We start from the raw sequence: 20,922 nt of genomic DNA on the forward strand, positions 1-20,922 counted from the left end.
ATAAGAGAAGATGCACATTGATTGCATATCTTATCTGTGACAGTAATGGGGTATAAGAGGTATACATTTATTGTGTGTCTGTTATTTCAGTCACAGTAATGGGGTCACACATGTTTGTGATTTCGGTTACAGTAATAGTATGTAGAAGATACCCATTTATTGGATGTCCGTTATTTCAGTGTCATTATTAGTGTGCACATTCATTGTGTATCTGTTATTTCAGTTGCAGTTATAGGTTGTAAGAGGGGTACACATCTGTGCTGTTGTAGTTTAGTGATTGTAATTGAATGTAACATGATTGCACAATTATAAGGTGTTTCTTATTAATGTGACAGTAATGTAGTGTCACATTGGGCCTGATTCATCGAAGCATTGCATACTGAGCGCAACGTGAGCGCATGTAAATCGTCTCTACAACTAAGTAAGACGCCTGATGATCGTTGGTGAATTAATGTTATGACGGGGATGAAAACACACAGCCGTGAGTGTGAAGAAGACGGAAGCTGCTGCATTCTACCCTATCCTCTGTTTTCATATATATATGTTGTTGCCAGCTGTACCATATATATGTGTAAGTGTGATACACGATTTTGCTGTTAGCGTTAGTGGTGCTATGTGTAAGTTTATATTCATTGAATATCAGAAAGTCTTTATAGCGCACAGTATTTGTACTTTCGACATAACCTCCAGGGAGAGATATCCTGTTATTGTTGCTACTCTTGCATATTATCTGATTCGGAGTGCGATCCAACCAATCGTTTCACAGGTTCTAGCATGTATACACAGCCATCCCCACTAGTACTCAGGACTTAGACTATCCCTGGTACTGAAGCAAGCGATAAAGCAGAAAAACAAGTAACTCTGAGATGCCAGGAGCTTGATTCGGCAGGGCTGCGTGCGCTCGAGTTTGGCGCGCTCTACCTGTACATTGAATACATTTTAACACCCTTTCCCGCCCATTCACTCCCAGAAATTGTAGGCTGTAGTAAGTGCCCTTTGCATATGTAAATGCATTGAAATTTGCTGCCTTTAGTTGCTTATGGCCCAGTTCTGGGCATACGCAGAGTGATTTTGCGTGCGTTACGCATAAAATCATCAGATACGTGACTTGATGAATCAGACCCGTTAATTGTGTGTCTGTTATTTCAGTGCCATTTTGCCTTGGACCTATGGCGAGAGATGTGGACTCTCTGGTACTTTCTATGAAGGCTCTATGGTGTGATGAGCTGTTTCGTCTTGACCCAAATGTTCCACCCATTTATTTCAATGAGGAGGTAATGAGACATATACATATAAGTGTAGGGTGTATGGGGACACGGGAGGGGTCTCCTACCTACTGGTGTCTCCCTGGGAGGAGGAAGACTTATATTACTTTCCACATAAGACCCAACACATTAATGTTATCAGGACGGGGACTTTACCGCTTGTGATGATGGGAGCTCAGCACAGATATTATAAGTCCCAACACTACGACCCAGCCTCATCCCACTGACCTTTGTTCCATAGATTTACTCCTCTACCAAACCTCTCCGTATTGGATATTATGAAGAGGACGGATATTTCCAGGTGAACCCCAGTATGAGACGAGTTCTTCTAGAAACCAAACAGCTCCTGGAGGACTCTGGACACAAGGTGAGAGGAGTACGAAGATGGGAGTCATGTCTGGTACACGTCTAACTGGATTCTGGAGTGTGATATAAATATACCTGATAGGAGCAGACTCCCTGTTTTGTCGTGAATGAGGGCCATAGGAAGGGATGTGGTACCTCCTTCCAGTTTGCTAAGGATGGTCTACTACTCTATGGTGGGTGTACCAGCTCCCTCTGTGATGGAGACATACTCATACAGGACATAGGTCATTCTTATATGTCATTGAGCATCGGTGACCCAGGTCTGCTGCCTGGTCTTCCCTCTATACCATTTCCAAACTTTATAAAGAGGACATTGCTGCCTTTGGTAGAAGGTTCTCTATGCGACTGTTCACTCCTAGATGTTCTTCCCCTCCTATTGGGACAGTGATTTGTCATGGTCAGCGCCCCACTGCTTAAGGAGAAAACTATTATATCCCATTCTCTGAGGCTATAGGGGGACAAATCACTCTACCCAGCAATGTGGGGTCCCTGTTCTACGCTGGTTCTTTACTTGTCTCCTTGCAGGGCTAGATGTGATCTGAGGAAGGATCAGGGGAAGGGAAGGTTATAAGGAAGAGGAGGAATCAGGGGGGAAACATAACCCAATGTCTGTGTCTCACAATAACCCTGGAGAAAGGGATTTAATGGTGATTACAGAAACCCCCTTGTATCCCCCCCCCCCCCCACAACACCATTTCACAATTGCGTCACTCATTTATAAACCTACTACTTACATGACTTAAATGTTACCAGTGGAAAGCTTGGATTCTATACAATTATACAAATAACATGAATATATTTTTCTGTTCAGCTCATCCCGTTCAGCCCACCGCGCGTGGATTACGTAAACGGACTGTTCTGGAAGCAGTTATTTGGAGATGGAGGGATGACACTACAAGACAAGTTGTAAGTTCTGTAATTTGTGGGCTGTAATTGTGTTATTATGTAAAATTGTTTCTTGTACTTGTATCATTTTGTCACTTTTGTACTTGTGTTGTGTGTTCTATCCCCGATGTACGGTGCTATGGAACCCTGGCGGCACCTTATAAATAAAAGATAATAATAAGTGGAATACGCTGTGATAATACCCTGAGGTGCAGCCGATGATAGATGGAAATTCAGATGAGGGTGACACATTTTTTTATATCTACTCAGGAAGATGCTTTACAAACAATAATGATAATTGAACAGCTGACATCATCATTAATATTCCACAAACAAATAAAGTTTCACTTCAGTCAAACAGGCGCTCTGAAAGGCAGCTTGTAGCTAAATCAATAAGGACACACCCTTACCCTAAAAGTAAATAATATCACAAAAATAAGGGATAAACTGACAGGTTGGCTCCGTAGCTCGGAGCCAACCTGGTGCCCATGGCAGGCCCATTCCGCTGAATATAGTAATTATCTTCAAAATAAAAATAGTTATTATTTAAGATAAAACTGATACTCTCTATAATAAGATCTCTCTTTAGGGAATAGATATTCTCTTTATCCAAAAAATACCTGAAGGCCCTTAGGCCATCTTTATGCGGAATACAAGTGTATAAAGATTTAATATCAGCAGTCACTAAAAACCATCCATTCTGCCGTTGATAAAGGGGTATGAAAATCATTCAGTTTCTGTCCATTTCAAACATCATCATAATTGTGCAGGCAGTGGTTTGCAGAACTTTTAGCTATCGATAAGGTTGAGCAACTGGAGAAAAAGAAATTCTATGAAAGCTTTAGCTAAATGTGAGATGAAATGGATCTATGATTTGGATACACTCTCTCCAGGAGGGTTAAATCAGGATTTTGAGTTGAGGTGGTTTCTTACAGATGACTAGTTTATTAAAGTTATATCAGTACATTAGAGTCACACTGAGATGATCAGAGAAGCTAAGCAATGATAGCTTGGGTTCGTGTGTGGATGGGAGACCATTGGGGTCTTTGAGTCATTTATTTATATCTAATGGAATTTTATTTGTCATTTTGATAAATGAGACAGCTATTTATGTTATTTAGATGTTTTATATATGTCTTTTATATGTTTTTTTTATTTATCTGATGTATGTATTTTGAGAAGGATTTTAAACTACGTATGGAGGAATTCTATTGTGGATGTTTCAACAGTTATGTGTACTTATTATGTACTTTCACACATATGGACTAATTAACACTTTGTGAGAGTTTAAAACACCTAGGATTGCTTTGGTCTCCACTAATTCACCTTGATATAGGCTCCAGGTGAGCTGAAACGCGTTGGTGCGAGAGTAGAGATCTGACTGCACCTGTCATCTGTTGAACCACATACTGGAACCCGTGCCTTTCACTGCTTCATCCCGGGTACAAGCACTGATTGATTATACAAGGTTTATTTCTATCTTATATCTGGTACGGGTACTATGTTGTTTAACTAAGGATGCTAGTCGTTAACATTTTATCTGAATGCTATTAATAAAAAGTTTTAAAGTTTGATACAGTATCCCACTATGGGGATATTTTTATATTTTTTTATGTGGACCGTGGATGGTCGTGTTGACCGATTCTGTCATTACTTGACTCATTTTGAGAATAAATTGATAGATCCGTAAGAAGACCCATTTGAAGTCTTTGCCATTCTTTTGTGAATGTGATCTGATACGATCGGAGTAGCGTCCAACAGATCTATGAGAGGTCACCACTGAACTGCTATATTATCGTGATGTGACAACGGAGATCTACACGGAGAGTTTCAGGTTCATTTACTGCGTCTGTAGACATATTAACTGATACGAATGATATAAGGAGCATTTTTATTAAAGGAGCTTTATTGCTGATTTTGATGATAGGATCATTTCTGGGAGGATCCATATCTTCAATAAGACTCCTTCTTACTGACTTTTATGTGTACATTTTTGCTATAATGTATTGAAGATCCAATGTCTTCTTAAGTATTGATTGGCGCTGTCAGTTTATCCCTTATTAGTAATCCACGGCTCAAGGATCCAGTGATCCAGGTTCCAGTCTGCAATCCACTGAAAGTGAAACGTGAGCCTGTGTATTGGGGTCTGCGCTGACTACATGGAACGGACCCTGGCAAAGTCTATGGTTCACTTTATATAACCCACTTATTTTATTCCTAATAGTAAGAACAACATTGTGGACCCCAACCTGCAGGAAGGTGTCCTTCTCTGTAACATGCCCGTCATGGTGAAGAGGATCCTGTCCTTCATTCTCCGGCCGATTGTAAGTAGACGCTGAATAAAAAACTGTAACAAAACATTTTTTATGTGATCTAACTCCAGGAACCTACGAAAACGCAGCAAAATTCTAAATCTTATAAACAGATTATGGTGAATTTTCACTCCAGAAAAATCATTGCAGCTTTAATCCTCTAATAACGATGAAATCATCCTAGTGTGACCCTATTTAATGTGTAATATTTGCTATAATTTTTTTTGATTGCCCTATTTTGATTTTTAAATATATTTTGGTTCCTTTTTAATAACAAATTTACAAGCGGCAAAAATAAAACCAGAGGGACAGCCACACAAACACACTATGCATGGGAAAGGGGCAGTGACATGATGTGAGGAGGGGAATGGAGGCAGCAGGAAGCCACAGACTGAGAGTTATATAGTGGAAGGAGCAGGGTCCACAGCAGCACAGAGTATATCAGGAGATGAGTGATGTGTTAGTGAGGACAGGGCTGCATGTGACAGGAGCAGTGACATGATGTGAGGAGGGGAATGGAGGCAGCAGGAAGCCACAGACTGAGAGTTATATAGTGGAAGAGGCAGGGTCCTCAGCAGCACAGAGTATATCAGGAGATGAGTGATGTGTTAGTGAGGACAGGGCTGCATGTGGTAGATTCAATTTAAGGCTCTACCACATGAGTTCTGTAAATCTTTCTAACTTTTCTATCAATAGTGATAGTCAGTGACTTTTACGCTGCTGTAAAGGACCAGGTCGCTCCTGCCCCCACCCTCATACATCACCACCATACAGTCACATGAAAGTAAGTCACATTAATACTTCTCTAGGGCACAATTGTGAGAATCTGCCATTGCTCATTGTAGACACAATGGTCACATAAACAAACGCATTATGTTATTTTAGAAATGTGATGTCAGTAAATAAATAATCTTATTCTAAATGTTTTCCAGTATCCAAGGATTGCCAACGCTGTATATGCCGCAATTGGCGCAAGGTAAGGTCCTGCGCTCGTCCAGAGGAGCTTTATTGTAGAATAACGTTACATATCTGGGGGATGAACCTCGATTCCCCACCCTGCACCAGGCTCTACGTACTGAGGCATAAGAACATTACACGTAACTTGTATGAAAAGAGTAACTACAGTTAAAGCGACATGTGCTCCCTCTATAGGGGCCAGGGGCCAAAAGGGTGACATACCTGCCTGGGCCCCTTATTCTGGTTGTATATTGACTCAATTCAGTCATCATCTACTGAGGATAAAGGAAGAAAATCAGATACTTTAACCTGTAAGGAGTAATACAAATACATAATGATTTCGAGAAGGATTTCACTCTTGTCTGGAATCTGAAACTCAATACATAAAAAGATAATATAATGTCAGTAACAGAGGAAGGGACCTCAGAGTTATAGTATCAGATGATATGAGGGTAACAAGCAGTGTAGTCACCAGTAGGGAAGCAGAATACAGAATGATATTAAGTGGATTCCTATAACAAGAAAACACCATGATATTAGAGGACAGAAGGACAGATCGGATATAACACATACATAATACTAGGGATCAGGAGGACAGTATTTATATAAATAAGGGACACTGTGATATTAGAGGACACAAGGACAGGCAGACATGATACATACGTAATAATTAGAGATGTTCACTGACCCCCGTGCTCTGGTTTTGGTTTTGGATCTGGATTAACTTTGTGTTTTGGTTTTGGCAAAACCGCCCTTGCGTGCTTTCATTTTGGATCCCGATTTTTTTTCTAAAATTCCTATTTTGTTTTTGCTAAAATCACATATTTTTGCTTTTTTTTCCCCCTACATTTTTATTAACCTCAATAACACTTATTTCAAATAACTAAAGTCATTTACAGTCAATTTTGACCACCTCACAGATCACAATATTATTTTCATACACTTTCAAACAAAGATTGCAGCAGTTCTTGCCAGTGATAAGAAGAAGCCCATTGTCATGCCTGGACATAAGACCAAACAATCCACCTCGTGTGTGTGGAATTATTTTTACCCAAATCCTGACAACAGTTGTGTAGCCATTTGTAGCATTGTAAAGCCACAGTCAGTAGAGATAGTGACCTTAACCATCTAGGAACCTCATCCATGTTACGGCATTTGAAGTGAGTTCATGGAAAGCTTTTGTGAAAATCAGAAACTTATGCTAAAAAATAACAACAAGCAGTCCAGCATCAGCTAGGTCCCTTCTCTCAGCTACACCCCAACACCTTCATCATCAACATCCTCACAAGTGATCGGAGTTAGTCCTGCATCCAAGTTGCTAAGGCGAAATGACTCCTCTGCTATCCAGGACTCCTCAGAAGAATCCTTGAGCGTATGGCCCACTGCTGCTGCTCCTGCTGCTGGGGGAGAAGCAGACCAAGAAGAAGACTACTAGTAGTTTACAACAATTGACTGTTAAACAATCGTTTGCAATATTAAGCAAATATGAAAGCTGTCACCCAGTCGCAAAGCGGATCACAGACGCCATGGAGACTATGCTAGTATTAGATCTGCATCCAATATCCACTATTAATGCAGCTGGTTTTAGACAGTTACTTGAGGTCTTCTGTCCCCGCTACCAAATTCCATCACGACACCATTTTACTAGAAAAGCTATTCCTCACCTGTACCAGGAAGTTTGTAAAAGTGTAATTATTGGGCTACAAAATGCCATTCTACCCACTGTACACATAACCACAGATATGTGGACAAGCGGAACTGGGCAAACTAAAGATTATATGGCTGTGGCAGCCCACTGGGTTGGTCATTCGCCTTCACCAGCAGGGTCAGCAGCTGCATGTACCCAAGTACGTTACATTTATCAGAGGCAGCTACTCTGTGTATCAGCGGCTTCAGTAAGAGGCATATTATTAGTATTATTATTATTATTATCATTGTTATTCTTCATAGATTTGTAAGGCACCACAGTGCTCCACATCGCCGTACAGGAGGTGAGACAAGGACATACATAAAACAAAACATACGTAAAACAAGAACAGACAAAGCAGACAAAATGAATGGAGACATGAAAACAAAGGGGATGGAGGACCCTGCTCTTTAGAGAGCTTACATTCTAAAGGGAAGAGGGCACAGCTGAAACAAGAGGAGCTAGTGTGGCTCAGAGGGGAGATTGGGACCGCTGTGAGGGTGCATTAGTGTGAATAGTGTTATCGAGGATAAGGTCACCTCTAAAAAAGAGATGGGTTTTTAAAAAGCAACTAAATATTTGAAGGCTGTGGGGAAGTCTGATTGAACTTGGTTGGGAATTCCATAAGTGGGGAGCAGCACGGGAAAAGTATGAAGGTGGGAGTGAGAGGTGGTTATCAGAGACGGGACAAGGCGCAGGTCAAAGATAATACCGCTGACAACCTGTTTGAAAAACTAAGGGATGTCATTGCAACATGGCTTATCCTGATTGGACTCTCCTGATGATATGGGATTTCTGATAACGCCACCAATATTGTTAGAGCATTACAGCGGGGGGAATTCCATCACTTATCCTGTTTTTGCTCACACAATTAACTTGGTGCTACAGAACTTTTTAAAAAAGGACAGTGACATGCAGGAGAAGCTGTCTGTGTCCCGAAATATTTAGGGTCATTTTTGGGATTCTGCAACAGCATGTAGGAGAATGCAGCAGCTGCAAGAAGAATAGAATTTAGGGGGAATGTACTTTAGTCCAGCACAGTGGAGAATAATTTCCATGTTGTGCAAGGTGCTGAAACCACTCAAAGTATTCACCTGTGAAGAGAGTGCAGACACTGTTAGCTTGAGTCAAGTGATTCCCCTAATTAGACTTTTTGAAAAGCAGCAAGAAAAGTTGAAGTAGGAAATGAAACAATGCAATTCCACTAATTATGTTGGACTTGTAGATTAAGCACTTTATTCGCTTCGCCAGGATCCAAGAGTTATCAACATCTTGAAAACGGATCATTACATTTTGGCAACTGTGCTTGATCCTAGGTGTAAGAACTATGTATTTTCTTTCTTTCCAACTGACCCAGATCTCAAGAGATGCAATGAGCTCCTGGTCAGCAAGCTGACAGCTCAAGTGGTACATGACACAATGACGTCTCCTCCTTCAGTTTCTCTGGAAATTGCTGCTAGGAAAAAACGTAGCTTTCCCAAGACACCCAGTGGTGATGCAAATGAGTCAGCACAACATTTTGACATTTGGTCTGATCTAAAAGAATTGCCCAAAAATCGTGACAGCTCTTTCGTAAAATGAACTATAAATTCCATGAGGAAGGCTATTACCGGCAATTACATCAAAGTACACAGACTTTTGTGATGGTGGATCCAGCGGGGATGAATTAGTATTGTATGAGGATGATGTACACACTGATGAGGGTGAATAGTAGAATGTCACTGAGAGTTTTGAAAACACTGACAGCCCTATTACTGCAATTTCTGTTTCGGCACTGAACCCTGCCACCTCTCCTGTTTCTGAGTGAGCTATGGTACAGTAAAATGTAACTGCACATTTAGACCAAGACTGCCAGCCCTATTATTTTTATTTCAGCAATGACAATAAGCAATGCAGCAATGGAGCTCTCCTCTTTGTGTGTAACCTATGTAGCACCGTACAATTTGACCGAAAATTCAGAAGACCAAGACTGCCAGCCCTAGTATTTCTATTTCAGCAATGACAATAAGCAATGGAGCAATGGAGCTCTCCTCTTTGTGTGTTACCTATATAACACAATACAATGTGACTGCAGATTTACACCAAGACTGCCAGCCCTATTATTTGCATTTCAGTAACGACAATTAGCAGTGGAGCTCTCCTGTTTGTATGTTACCTATATAACACAGTACAATGTGATTGCAGATTCACACCAAGACTGCCAGCCCTATTATTTGTATTTCAGCAATGACAGTTAGCAATGGAGCTCTCCTCTTTGTGTGTTACCTATAAAACACAGTACAATGTGATTGCAGATTCACACCAAGACTGCCAGCCCTTTTATTTGTATTTCAGCAATGACAGTTAGCAATGGAGCTCTCCTCTTTGTATGTTACCTATATAACACAGTACAATGTGACTGCAGATTTAGAAGACCAAGCCTGCCAGACCTATTAATTGCTAATAATTAGCAATGGAGCCCTCCTGAATGTCACTGGAGACTTTGAAGAACACTGCTACCCCTCCTCTTTCTTTTCTACATATGATGCTGCCCAACTGCTCTAGAGAATGCCAAGAACTGTGCTACCTCTTCTGTGTCCCTCTGTGAAATGGCGCTGGATCGCCGTTTTGCCTCGTTTTCAATTCTGAGGGCACGGGAAGTTAGCAGATCCGAGTACCGAGCCGAGCCGGCTCGGTACTTGGATCTGCTAAGTTCGGGTGTGTTCGGTTCTCGGGGAACCGAGCTTGAGCATCTCTAGTAATAATAGGGATCAGGAAGACAATATTTATATAAAAAGGGACACTGTGATATTAGAGGACAGAAGGACAGAGCGGATATGATAGATACATAATAATAGGGATCAGGAGGACAGTATTTATATAAATAAGGGGACACTGTAACATTAGAGGGAATTAGACTGGTGGGAACATAATGAAGAAGGTTCATACAATGTGAGTGATAAGTCCTTGGAAACGTCTCCAGCAGTTGAGGCATAGCCGTATTAAGGGGGGGGCACAGGGGGCACGTGCCCCGGGCCCCCCTCTCTCCGAGGGCCCCCCGCCGCCGCGCGCATAACTTCTACTGATTTTATTTTTCTTCTTTTTTTTTTTAATGGTGCCGGCGGCAGCGGCGGCGTCGGCGGGGGGCTCCCTTCGTTGGTGGGGGGAGCCGGGTAGTAAAAAAAAAAAAAAGATACACTACTTACCTCACCGCAGCGCTGGCGTCCCTCCTCCTCCCTCCTCTCTGCACTGTCAACACTGAATGACAGGCATGACATCATCAAGTCACGCCTGTCATTCAGTGAGTATCAGCGCGGAGAGGACCAAGAAAGAAACAAGAAGACAGAAGAGAAGAAAGAAGCTAAAAGAAAGGTAAGTTAAAAAAAAAGAAAAGGGAATAACGCAGAAAGGCACAGTATGGAGTAAAAAGGGGGACAAGAGAGGCACAGTATGGAGGAAAAAGGGGGAGAAGAGAGGCACAGTATGGAGGAAAAAGGGGGAGAAGAGAGGCACAGTATGGAGGAAAAATGGGGAGAAGAGAGGCACAGTGTGGAGGTAAAAGGGGGAGAAGAGAGGCACAGTATGGAGGTAAAAGGGGGTGAAGAGAGGCACAGTATGGAGGTAAAAGGGAGAGAAGAGAGGCACAGTATGGAGGAAAAAGGGGGAGAAGAGAGGCACAGTATGGAGGAAAAAGGGGGAGAAGAGAGGCACAGTAAGGAAAAAGGGGGAGAGGCACAGCATGAGAAAAAAGGGGGGAGAAAGGCACAGTATAAGAAAAAAGGGTGAGAGACACAGCATGAGGAAAAAGGGGGAGGAGAGACACAATAGTGGGGACAATTAATTTAAGATGGGGTGGTTTGGGGAGAATGAGGTCCCTTTATTAAATGTGCCTATGAATTATTTAATGGCAGTGACGGTTGCGGGAAATAGGTATATTTCTGAAATGTAAATACTATTAATTTATTGCTGGGGCTGTTTGTAGGGAGGGAAATAGGTTTATTTATTAAATGTGAATACTATTATTTTAATGTTTGGACTGGCGAAAGGCCTAATTATTAATCATGGGTGGTACTGATTTAACGCCGGGGGTGGCTGTAATTTTCTAAATGTACCCATTTTTTTTCCCCAAATAGGGCCCCTAACATTCCAGGATCCAGACAAGCCGCAACTAAAGAAACCTGCAGCACAGGTGGTGAAAGTGAGAAGAACAGGTAGGAGAGAGCAGCAAAGTCTGTGAAATGTTGTGATTCTAGTGGGACAATCCCAATTTTTCGTGACTGTTCAATGGTGTACACAACAATGCAGTTTTTTTGTCTGTAGGAGGGTGGCGGTATCATTGCTAGTTTTAATGTGCATTATAAATTTTATTTTTAATGTGTGATATCATTGCTAGTTTTAATGTGTGGTGTCAATACCCATTTTAATGTGGTGTTTTGATGATTGTTTTAATGTACAGTATTTTAGTTTGTGGAAGCAATGATTTTTCTTATGCAGACAACCTAAGCGAGCCCTCTGGGAGAGCTGTAAGTGTCATACTGTGGGCTGTAGGTGATGTAATGCAGGATGTGTCACTATGCCCTTAATTTTAGATTTTAGGGGCCCCCCTGTCTTAAGTGCCCCGGGCCCCCCCCCCCCCGAAGCCTTAATCCAGCTCTGAGTTGAGGTCGGGGACTCAGACAGTAACAGAAGAGCTGACTTGATGGGTCTGTAGGTTCCTTTCTGCCATAAAACTTTCTATGTTTCTGTGTCATTATATTCCTGTGTTATATTGTTATAATAACATAGAGCACACTGTCTATATAACTAGGAAGGATCGCGCTCTCTATGATGTTTAGGCAAGAGCTGCATCAGCTGAGGGTATCCCTCCCTCCAGAAACAGTACTAAAATAAGCAAATAGCTGAGCGCTCATTGACTAGGGTATTCTATCTATTAATGTAGGATGATGCCCATGCGAACATGAATTATAAGTGACACAATTTAATGACATAAAAACAAGATACAAAAAATGTCAGAATTCCCTAAAAGGGTTAAAAAGCACAATCAAAAGCACACATTAACAGCAACCGTTATAGGTCTAGACTGAAGATTTGTGGAAATACATGAAAGGACATTAAAAGGGATAAAAACAATAACATTCCAAGGATAAACACTATGTTGTGTCCGTGAAAAAAAGAGAGAGAGCCTCCAGAAAAGTCTCATAGATTGAATCTAATTAAGACATACCAATAACCAGTCCAAAATGGGTTAATAAAAACTATGCATACCGGACCCGTTACTAACCAAGTGCAGGGCAAGGGTCTAGAGTATGTCCTCCTCAGTAAGTGTCCATAAAGATATACAGTGTAAAAATAAAAAAACGATGATCCGTGATGTCGAAATCAGATAGAGTATACTTGCTGTTATAGTCTCTTTGAGGTCTAGCCGCGCGGCGGGGAGGATAATAAACCTCCTCGTGTTGTATGTTGCAGGGGTGCAGACTAAACGTCTGTTTGGAATGCTGTGGTAGATGTCGGTAGTGATGAGGTCAAAAAGGGGCGTGTCCCAACGCGTTTCGTCCTGTCCGGACTTTCTCAAGGGTTTGGTGCATGATAGTGATGAGCTGGTTTATAAAGAATATGAATGGAAGTGATTGGTTGACCGGAATGTCAAGTACACTAATGATGTAATGATTTCAACTGGAGGCTCATATTGTAAATACAGAGGTTTGCGGACACCACGCATGGGTCTAGTCTAATAGAAAACACATTTTTTAAAAAACAAAAAATATATATATAACTCGCACATTAAAACATCAAATTTAAGATGGTATATATATGTATATATAAATGGAATAGTGGAAGGATTCCTATGAATGGATCCACGATTAATACAGATGGATATAACATGATGATGATACATACAGTAAGAATAAGTCTGCAATAATGCATATATATAATATTAGGGAGGAAGTACATATAAGATATGATTAAGATATGATTAAGATACATTTAAGATAAAGATTATATAATAATAAATAAATAAATAACCAACTGATTGAGGTATTTATGTTAATATTTAAGCAATACAGGTGTGACAGATTGGTATCGGTATGTTAAATTCCTTGGTTGGTCGCACAAGGGCAGAACACACATCCATGTTTTCTATGATCTATGTCTCTATGTTATTTACTGTGTGCTGCTATTATCCATTATAATACTAAGTATTTATCTCTGTTTTGCTATTGTCAGTATTGATTTGTCCCCCCCTGTCCAGGTCTGTGAGGGATCATTGGAAGGACCAGATCTCCCAGCAGGTAGGACATGCGGAGTACGTAGGATATCTTGTGTATGGTATATGTGACAACTCTTTATTATTAAAGGATAATAATAATAAATGAATTATATATAAAGAGCCACAAAAGGTCCACAGTGCTGTACATGAAATTTACAGTAATATACAACACGCAGACTGGTCCATAACACATTACATAATACATTATTACAGTGAGTATAATTATATAAAGACCAGACATCTGCTATATAACAGATTACACAGATAACTCAGTAATACAGATCTAGTTATCACAGGACAGTGACAGTGATGGTAATGACCAGCGTGAGGTCAGCCTGAGCTCAGGATAACAGGCTAAGGAAGCAGCCTAGAGGTACAGAGGGTGATGGGATAGTAGAAGGAGAACACAAGGATAGAGACCCTGTTCCTGAGAGCTTACATCATACAGGGAAGGGGAGACACAAATAGGAGGGCACCGAGTGATGATAGAGGAGATAGGAGAAGGCTGGGAGCTTGAATGAAGAAATGAGTGTTAAGGGCATACTTGAAGCCTTGGAGAGTAGAGGCTAATCTGATAGTATTATAAATACATTTACGGAAATATGTAAAGTTTAACAGCACTTGCTGATTTTTTGAAAATATTTAGGCTAATACCCAAGGATAGAATAAAAAAAATATATTCATTAAAAGCCAAAACCACAGCAATACATAGATAAATCTAACCAGCATAGAGAATTAAACAAATTTGCTTTTAAGAAAAAATTAAATAACTTTCTTCTATGTTGAACAGGTGATCCACAAGATAATGTTACACCCGCTGACTGTAGGTTCACGTTGGGGATAAATACGTATCATAGTGGTGTTTGGTCACGTAGAAGGAGGTGAAACGCGTTGTTCGGTAAACTTATGCTGGCAGAGCTCCGTCTCCACGTTGCCGCTGCCTCCAATCACTTCCTCATTCTTGTTTCAGATATTATTCCTTCCTGTGTCCTCCAACCAGTCCTTGATTACAAATCCCCACATCTCTATCAATGAGCTGTGATTGGCTGGTTAATATCTCATTCCAGGGCTCTCTTAGAAGATTTCCTTTTCTATCTTAGGTTTGTCAAGTAACTATAACACCAACTAAAGGAAATACATATTTCTAAGAAGTCTTTAACCATATACATTGAATTGGATCATATATAAATAACAAGTTAACCCGTGCATGATACTCATGCATTCTAGTCAAATCAAGCTACTTAAGGTGTTAAAAAGGTTCTTGTCATGCATTTGGGCCTAGCCCAGGCCTCCTCAGGGGAAGAGCATTACTTCCTGACTCAAGCGCCCTTTTTTAACGTGGTTTTGTCCACATGTCACCACCTCATCATTTTTCTCCATAACCTCATCCTTCATCTTCATCGCCACATCCTTCATCAAGCTACTTAAGGTGTTAAAAACTCCCCACTGTCACCCCCGGCAACCACCAACCACTCCCAACTGTCACTTCTCCTTCAAGAAATATATAGGTCAGTGTATAACTCTGCCCAGCAGGTGGCGCTGCAGCTTGGTTTTTGTTTTCCACACACGCCACTAGGCATTTATATAGTAGATATCTATATGGTCATATTATTGATCTGTATCAGTATTAGCAGTATAGAATTTTGTTCCTTGAGATTTATGACCTTCTCCCTCTTCCTTGTTACATCATTATTCTTATAGGTTTGTTACCTTGAATACAGTAATATCTATCTATACATTATTGGAATTGTAGAGAATGTATAGCTGACAATATGATGGCAGATTGTCTATTGTATGTTGTATAGCAAGGTCAGTGTTCTGGCTATGTTATACATACGTGGCCATCGTTCCTGCGCTGCCAATCCATCCATCTCAGTGCGGGGGCGGTCATGTGACAGCGGCTGGGGGCGGCAAATTCAAATCCCTACTTATATGAAGCTCGCTCTGACACTGCAGCAGTATCAGAGCAATAGGTATCTACACCAGATTATGCTGCCTTGCTGCTGGCTCCTCCCTGTGATTCTTCTTGATTGTGTTTCTGCCTCAATTAACCTCTCATATACCGGTTTCCAGCCAGTTTGACGTTTCTCCTGGATTCTGATTTAGTATCTCACTCCCTCCAGTGTACCGGTACCCGTCCAGTCCACCTGACTTGCATGTCCCCATATTCTAGTCTCCTCTGTGTTACACCTAGTGGCTGTGCAGAGGGCTGCGACCTGCGAAGTGCGTCCCGCCTTGTGGCGGTTCATGGTGAGGACCAGGGAGCCTGTTAAACTTTGCGCCTCTGCCCGGCCACCGCCAAACTAGTTTGACATGCGAATCCATCAACTCAGTGTTCGTTGCATTTGTTACAGGCTTATGATAAGCACTCATTCAAATGGCTGAATTTGGTAATGTGACCACTGTGTTGAATGGACAGCATTGTATAAATATTAGAATCGATTGTATGAGAGTTTCTGACATTGTATCAATGATTGGGTAAGTGTATCCTTGTTCTATAGGTGAAGATACATATCTATTTAATATTGAGGACATATTGTTATGGACTGATCGATCGGGACTCATGGTTGTAATCAAATAATTGCAGCTGAAGCTAATTAGGGTTTTAGTGGTTGATGTATAAGAGTAGTGGTATTAGGCTGATTCCTCTGATGAAATCATCATCAGCATTTATTTATATAGCGTCACTAGATTCCATAGCGCTATACAATTGCAATGAGCCATGAAACGCGTAAGGTTATAGAGCGATATACGATATGTTGCCTGAACAGCTCTTTGATCTCAGCTGGCAATGAGCTACATGTGTATAAAATCTGCCGATCTGCTCATGCACTCATCCCTGTGTGTTGGAAATCCCCCTCACCTCCCCCATTAAGGGGGGGTTTGGTAACATTGGTTTTACTTGTCAATAGTTGAAATTACAATAACAGTGTCCGATGGGTTCCAAGAGATGTCTGCATTATGGGTCAAAGGATCTTCCTCTTGCAAATCTTATCATAAACATAATGTGGATTGTAAAATGGCTTTATTATATTTAGGAGAAAGCTATCCACAACTTTTCCAGATGATGAAGTAAAAATACCCCCCTGGATCATACTCCCCTCCCAATCCTACTCTTAACCCTTCACTCTCTGTTTTGTTTGGTTTTGCATGTTTGTCTTACACCTTCCTTAAATATATTGTTGTCACGGTCACTAAGATTCTCGACCCAGAATTCTGCCAATAGTTGTTACTACACCCGAGGTGCGGAGTCTAACGCAGCGGCTGGTCTTTTCCAGGGACCCCCGCAAGAGGGTATGGGTTTAGCGGCTACCACTGCGCAGGTCGCGGCCCTCAGGAGAGTGTGGCAGGGTTAACGGACATACAGCTATGAGAATTGAGGATATGGCAATCTAGATAACAGAAATCAATGAGGAGCTCTGTGGATGCAGATAGTAACCCAGGAGCAGCGAGAAAAGTTCAGATGAGCGGCAGGTGGTAGATACCGCAGACGTGAAGATGGGGTTATCCAACAAGCAGGTGAGGTAATAAAAGATGCTGCTATGATCAGCGGATGGCAGGTACTTACCACAGACGTGGCGATGACTATCCAGCCAGTAGATGAGATAATAGGAGATGCTGCCATATCGAATGGCCGGTATTACCACGGACGTGGCGATGAAGTTATCCAGCCAGCAGGTGATGTATCGGAGACGCTGCAGTGATCAGCGGGAGGCAGGTATTTACCATGGACGTGGTGATAAGGTTATCCGGTCAACAGGTGAGGAGGTCTGGAGGCGCTGAAACGCTGAGCGGAACGGGAACCACATGACTGTAGACCACGGTTACCACAGCGGAGTGAGGATCAAGAACAGACAATTAGGAAAAGTTCATAGGTGCCCTAAATAGGGGAAGGCTGACAGGCAGCCAATACGAAGTGAGAAAAGGTTTTAAAGTTTGTTCTGGTCTCCACATGCGCAGAAATATTCCTAAGATGGTGGACGGCCGCGGTGCTGCACAGACGCCGGTAGAGAGTTGAGTGGCCTGGATCTAGGTCCAGAGGAACCAGAGATCAGGCGAGTGACAATTGTTTATTTAGTGACATACAGGGGAAAAGATCTCTGTCACTGCTTTCTTATTGCCTGTTGATTGTCACGTAGTTAATACAGGAATTATCACTGACTGGTATTAGCACAACTAAACAGGGAGGCACGGAGTCTAACGCACCCCCGGTGTTCATCAGGGACCCTTGCAACGAGGTATGATCTTGGCTGCGTGAGGTGTGCAGGTCGCGGTTCTCCCAGATAGTCACCAGTGCAGTCGGACAGTCTGGATCAGAGCCAACGGTAGTGAGAGGAGAGAGGCATCTGTCTCTGACACCTATGGGGGGTGCGGAGGCGGTGCCTGACATTGATATTTACTTGCTATGTAAGTTCACTTGTAAAAACGCAAAATAAAGAATTTATTAAAAGAAAATCTGCCGACATCGGAAGGAGAGGATTTCATCTAATCTGACAAGTTCTAAAAACCAGGAGTGGGAGTGGGGATTTGTATTGAAGAGGACCGGTTGGAGAACACAGGAAGGAATAACATCTGAAACACTTATGAACAAGTGATCGGAGGCAGCAGCATCGGGGAGACAGAACTTTGCCAGCATAAGTTTACCAAACAGCGCGTTTCACCTCCTTTTACAAGTCCACACAACACTCTGATACGTATTTATCCCCAGTGTGAACTTCCAGCCAGTGAGTAGCGAGATTTCTCTATATATTCATGAGCTCCTGTGATCTGTATGTTTGTTCTATGAATATCTGTGTGAGACTGGAATGATTTCAGACCCAATTATTCATATTGCTCTGTCTGTTCTCTAATAATCACCATATGGCTCCAGTTAATAATAATATTATGCACAAGTGATATTACAATATGTATAAACTCCTGTAAATAATATGTGTATAATCGGTGAGTTCCGATATCACCTCTGTTCTTTAGGAAAACTTGTGTATTATCAGGAATAATGCCCCTACTAGATGTGTATATTAGAAGTCTCCTCAGATTGCTGTGACCTTACCTCCTTGTGCCTTTGTAAGGTGACTTCTAATATACATATAATGTACAGTAGGGGGTGTATTATTCTATATAATTATACATCTCTCAATTATAAACCTGGTTATTACTATGTATGACATCCATACGTCCATGTGATAGTCAGCTCTTGTGATGAGTCTTTTCCTTCAGGAGTACCAGGCAGAATTCCTCAGTGAATGGAGGAAGCTGAATCTAGACGTGGTCCTATGTCCCATGCTGGGCCCGGCCTTCAACACCGGATATCCGGGGAAAATACTGGGTATATCCGTGAATCGCTGTGTTCCCTTCTCTGTTCTGTGTATAGTACGACACAGGGGTGTAACCAGACATTTGTGGGCCCTATGTACATGTGACACTGTGTACCGCTGGAGGGGAAGTGGCCACATGAGGGGGGGTGGTTAGCCACACATCATGAGCATTGTCAGGGAGGCGGGCCCTCTCCAGCTGCGGGCCCCATACCCGCACCCCTTATTACTACTGTGGGTCAGTGTTGTGGTGACATCACAACTGCTGCACTCCCCCTGATGGGTGTCCTACAATATATATTATACATTATACTCAGCGTTTAGCTGCAAAATGAAATATATGATGTGCACATTGTGGTGACGATGATATAACTGACCATGCGTGTTCCTCAGCATGAAAGGGAGAGCCTGGCATGTGCCCCATGGTACAGAAGGGTATATGTTTATTAATGCAGAGAATATAGAAATATTTAGTGTTCATGGCAAGGTAAATAATGTGGTTATCAGACCCAGTTGTCTGTAATACGCCCATAAACCTTCATATACCGCCTGCCTAATAACCCCCATATAACCAGTATGCTAATATACCCACCAGATAGCCCATATAACCTCACATGCCCACATATAACCTATAGGCAACATCTCCACTTTTTTCAAACCCGCAGTTTAGTAAATCTATCCCTTAGTATTAACAGACAGACAAAGCGGTAAGAGGGCGCTGCTCAGAAGCTTACAATAAAGGACCACTCTCTTATGTCCCCAGCTCCTCTCAGCAGCACATTGCTGTACAACGTATTAGATTTTCCGGCTGGGACCCTTACTGTCGGCTCTGTCACTGCGGAGGATGAGGAAGAGCTGAAACATTACAGAGGTTACAGTAATGATCCCTGGGACAAGCTGTATAAAAAGGTAATTATTACCATGATACAGGTGAGGTATCTTATATCATTATATGTAATGTGCCATGGCTCTCTTCCGCCACCTACTGGTCACTCTGTGTGAATGCTCCTCTGTCACTATCTCTGCAGGCTGTGGAAGGAGGGGTGGGTCTCCCCCTGTCTGTTCAGTGTGCGTCGCTCCCCCACCAGGACGAGCTCTGTCTGCGCCTCATGAAGGAGATCCAGACCCTCAGCAGCCGTCATAAGAAGAGATGATAAGAAAAGACCCCGTTCAGCTCATTGGCAGCTAAAGGGTTAATGTACCACCATCCTCAGAGCGGAACATTTATGGAGATTATTATAAACATATTTCAGATCTGTCATTTTGTATCTTTATGTCATAAGAGAAACTTAGATAAATCCCCTCCGCACCGGATATCCATGTTACAAAGTAACTCTTTGTAGCTGGATTTTAGGGCTCACCCTTACACACCATTATATACTTGTAGAACAAGAGGGATGAAATGGGGCACTTTGTACTTTATAAAGCGACACATATTAAAATTTGCAATTTTTATGTCCTTATTATTAAAGTAAATATTTTTTTGATCCCTGATCTATAAAATTAGCTGAATACTCTATGTACACTATTTGCAAGAAATATGCAAATATGTAGGAAAAAAGTGCATTAAAATCACATAAGCTCCTTCATGCTGTGTGTTACCCTTGTGTCTATAAGTATTCTCTGCAGTTATCTCCGAATATTATAGTAAATAATTTCCTTTTATTGAAATTGGTTCTCTATATAATATAATAGTTATAAATCAATAATGATTGTGTATATCCGGTTAGAATATTGTTCTTCAGTAGGCTGATTATACAAGTCATCATCATTTATTTTGCGTAGCGCCAGCAGATTCCGTAGCGCTTTACAATTGGGAACAAACATTAATAAAACAGTACTGGGTAATACATACAGACAGAGAGGTAAGAAAACCCTGCTCGCAGGC

General features: G+C 41.6%; 1 protein-coding gene across 1 annotated transcript in view; it reads left to right on the forward strand.

The window, feature by feature from the left end:
* Window positions 1-20,621, forward strand: part of LOC142098779 (vitamin D3 hydroxylase-associated protein-like) — a 37,408-nt gene extending 16,787 nt beyond the window's left edge. The window contains exons 7-15 of the mRNA XM_075181547.1: window positions 1,150-1,274; window positions 1,507-1,632; window positions 2,443-2,537; window positions 4,741-4,840; window positions 5,761-5,804; window positions 13,705-13,744; window positions 18,940-19,048; window positions 19,798-19,943; window positions 20,063-20,621. Coding sequence (XP_075037648.1) covers window positions 1,150-1,274; window positions 1,507-1,632; window positions 2,443-2,537; window positions 4,741-4,840; window positions 5,761-5,804; window positions 13,705-13,744; window positions 18,940-19,048; window positions 19,798-19,943; window positions 20,063-20,188 — 911 coding nt within the window. The 3' untranslated portion in view covers window positions 20,189-20,621. The remainder of the gene's footprint in view (window positions 1-1,149; window positions 1,275-1,506; window positions 1,633-2,442; window positions 2,538-4,740; window positions 4,841-5,760; window positions 5,805-13,704; window positions 13,745-18,939; window positions 19,049-19,797; window positions 19,944-20,062) is intronic.
* The last annotated feature ends 301 nt before the right edge of the window (window positions 20,622-20,922 follow it).

The sequence above is a fragment of the Mixophyes fleayi genome, chromosome 8 (assembly GCF_038048845.1).
Source record: "Mixophyes fleayi isolate aMixFle1 chromosome 8, aMixFle1.hap1, whole genome shotgun sequence".
NCBI lineage: Eukaryota > Metazoa > Chordata > Amphibia > Anura > Limnodynastidae > Mixophyes > Mixophyes fleayi.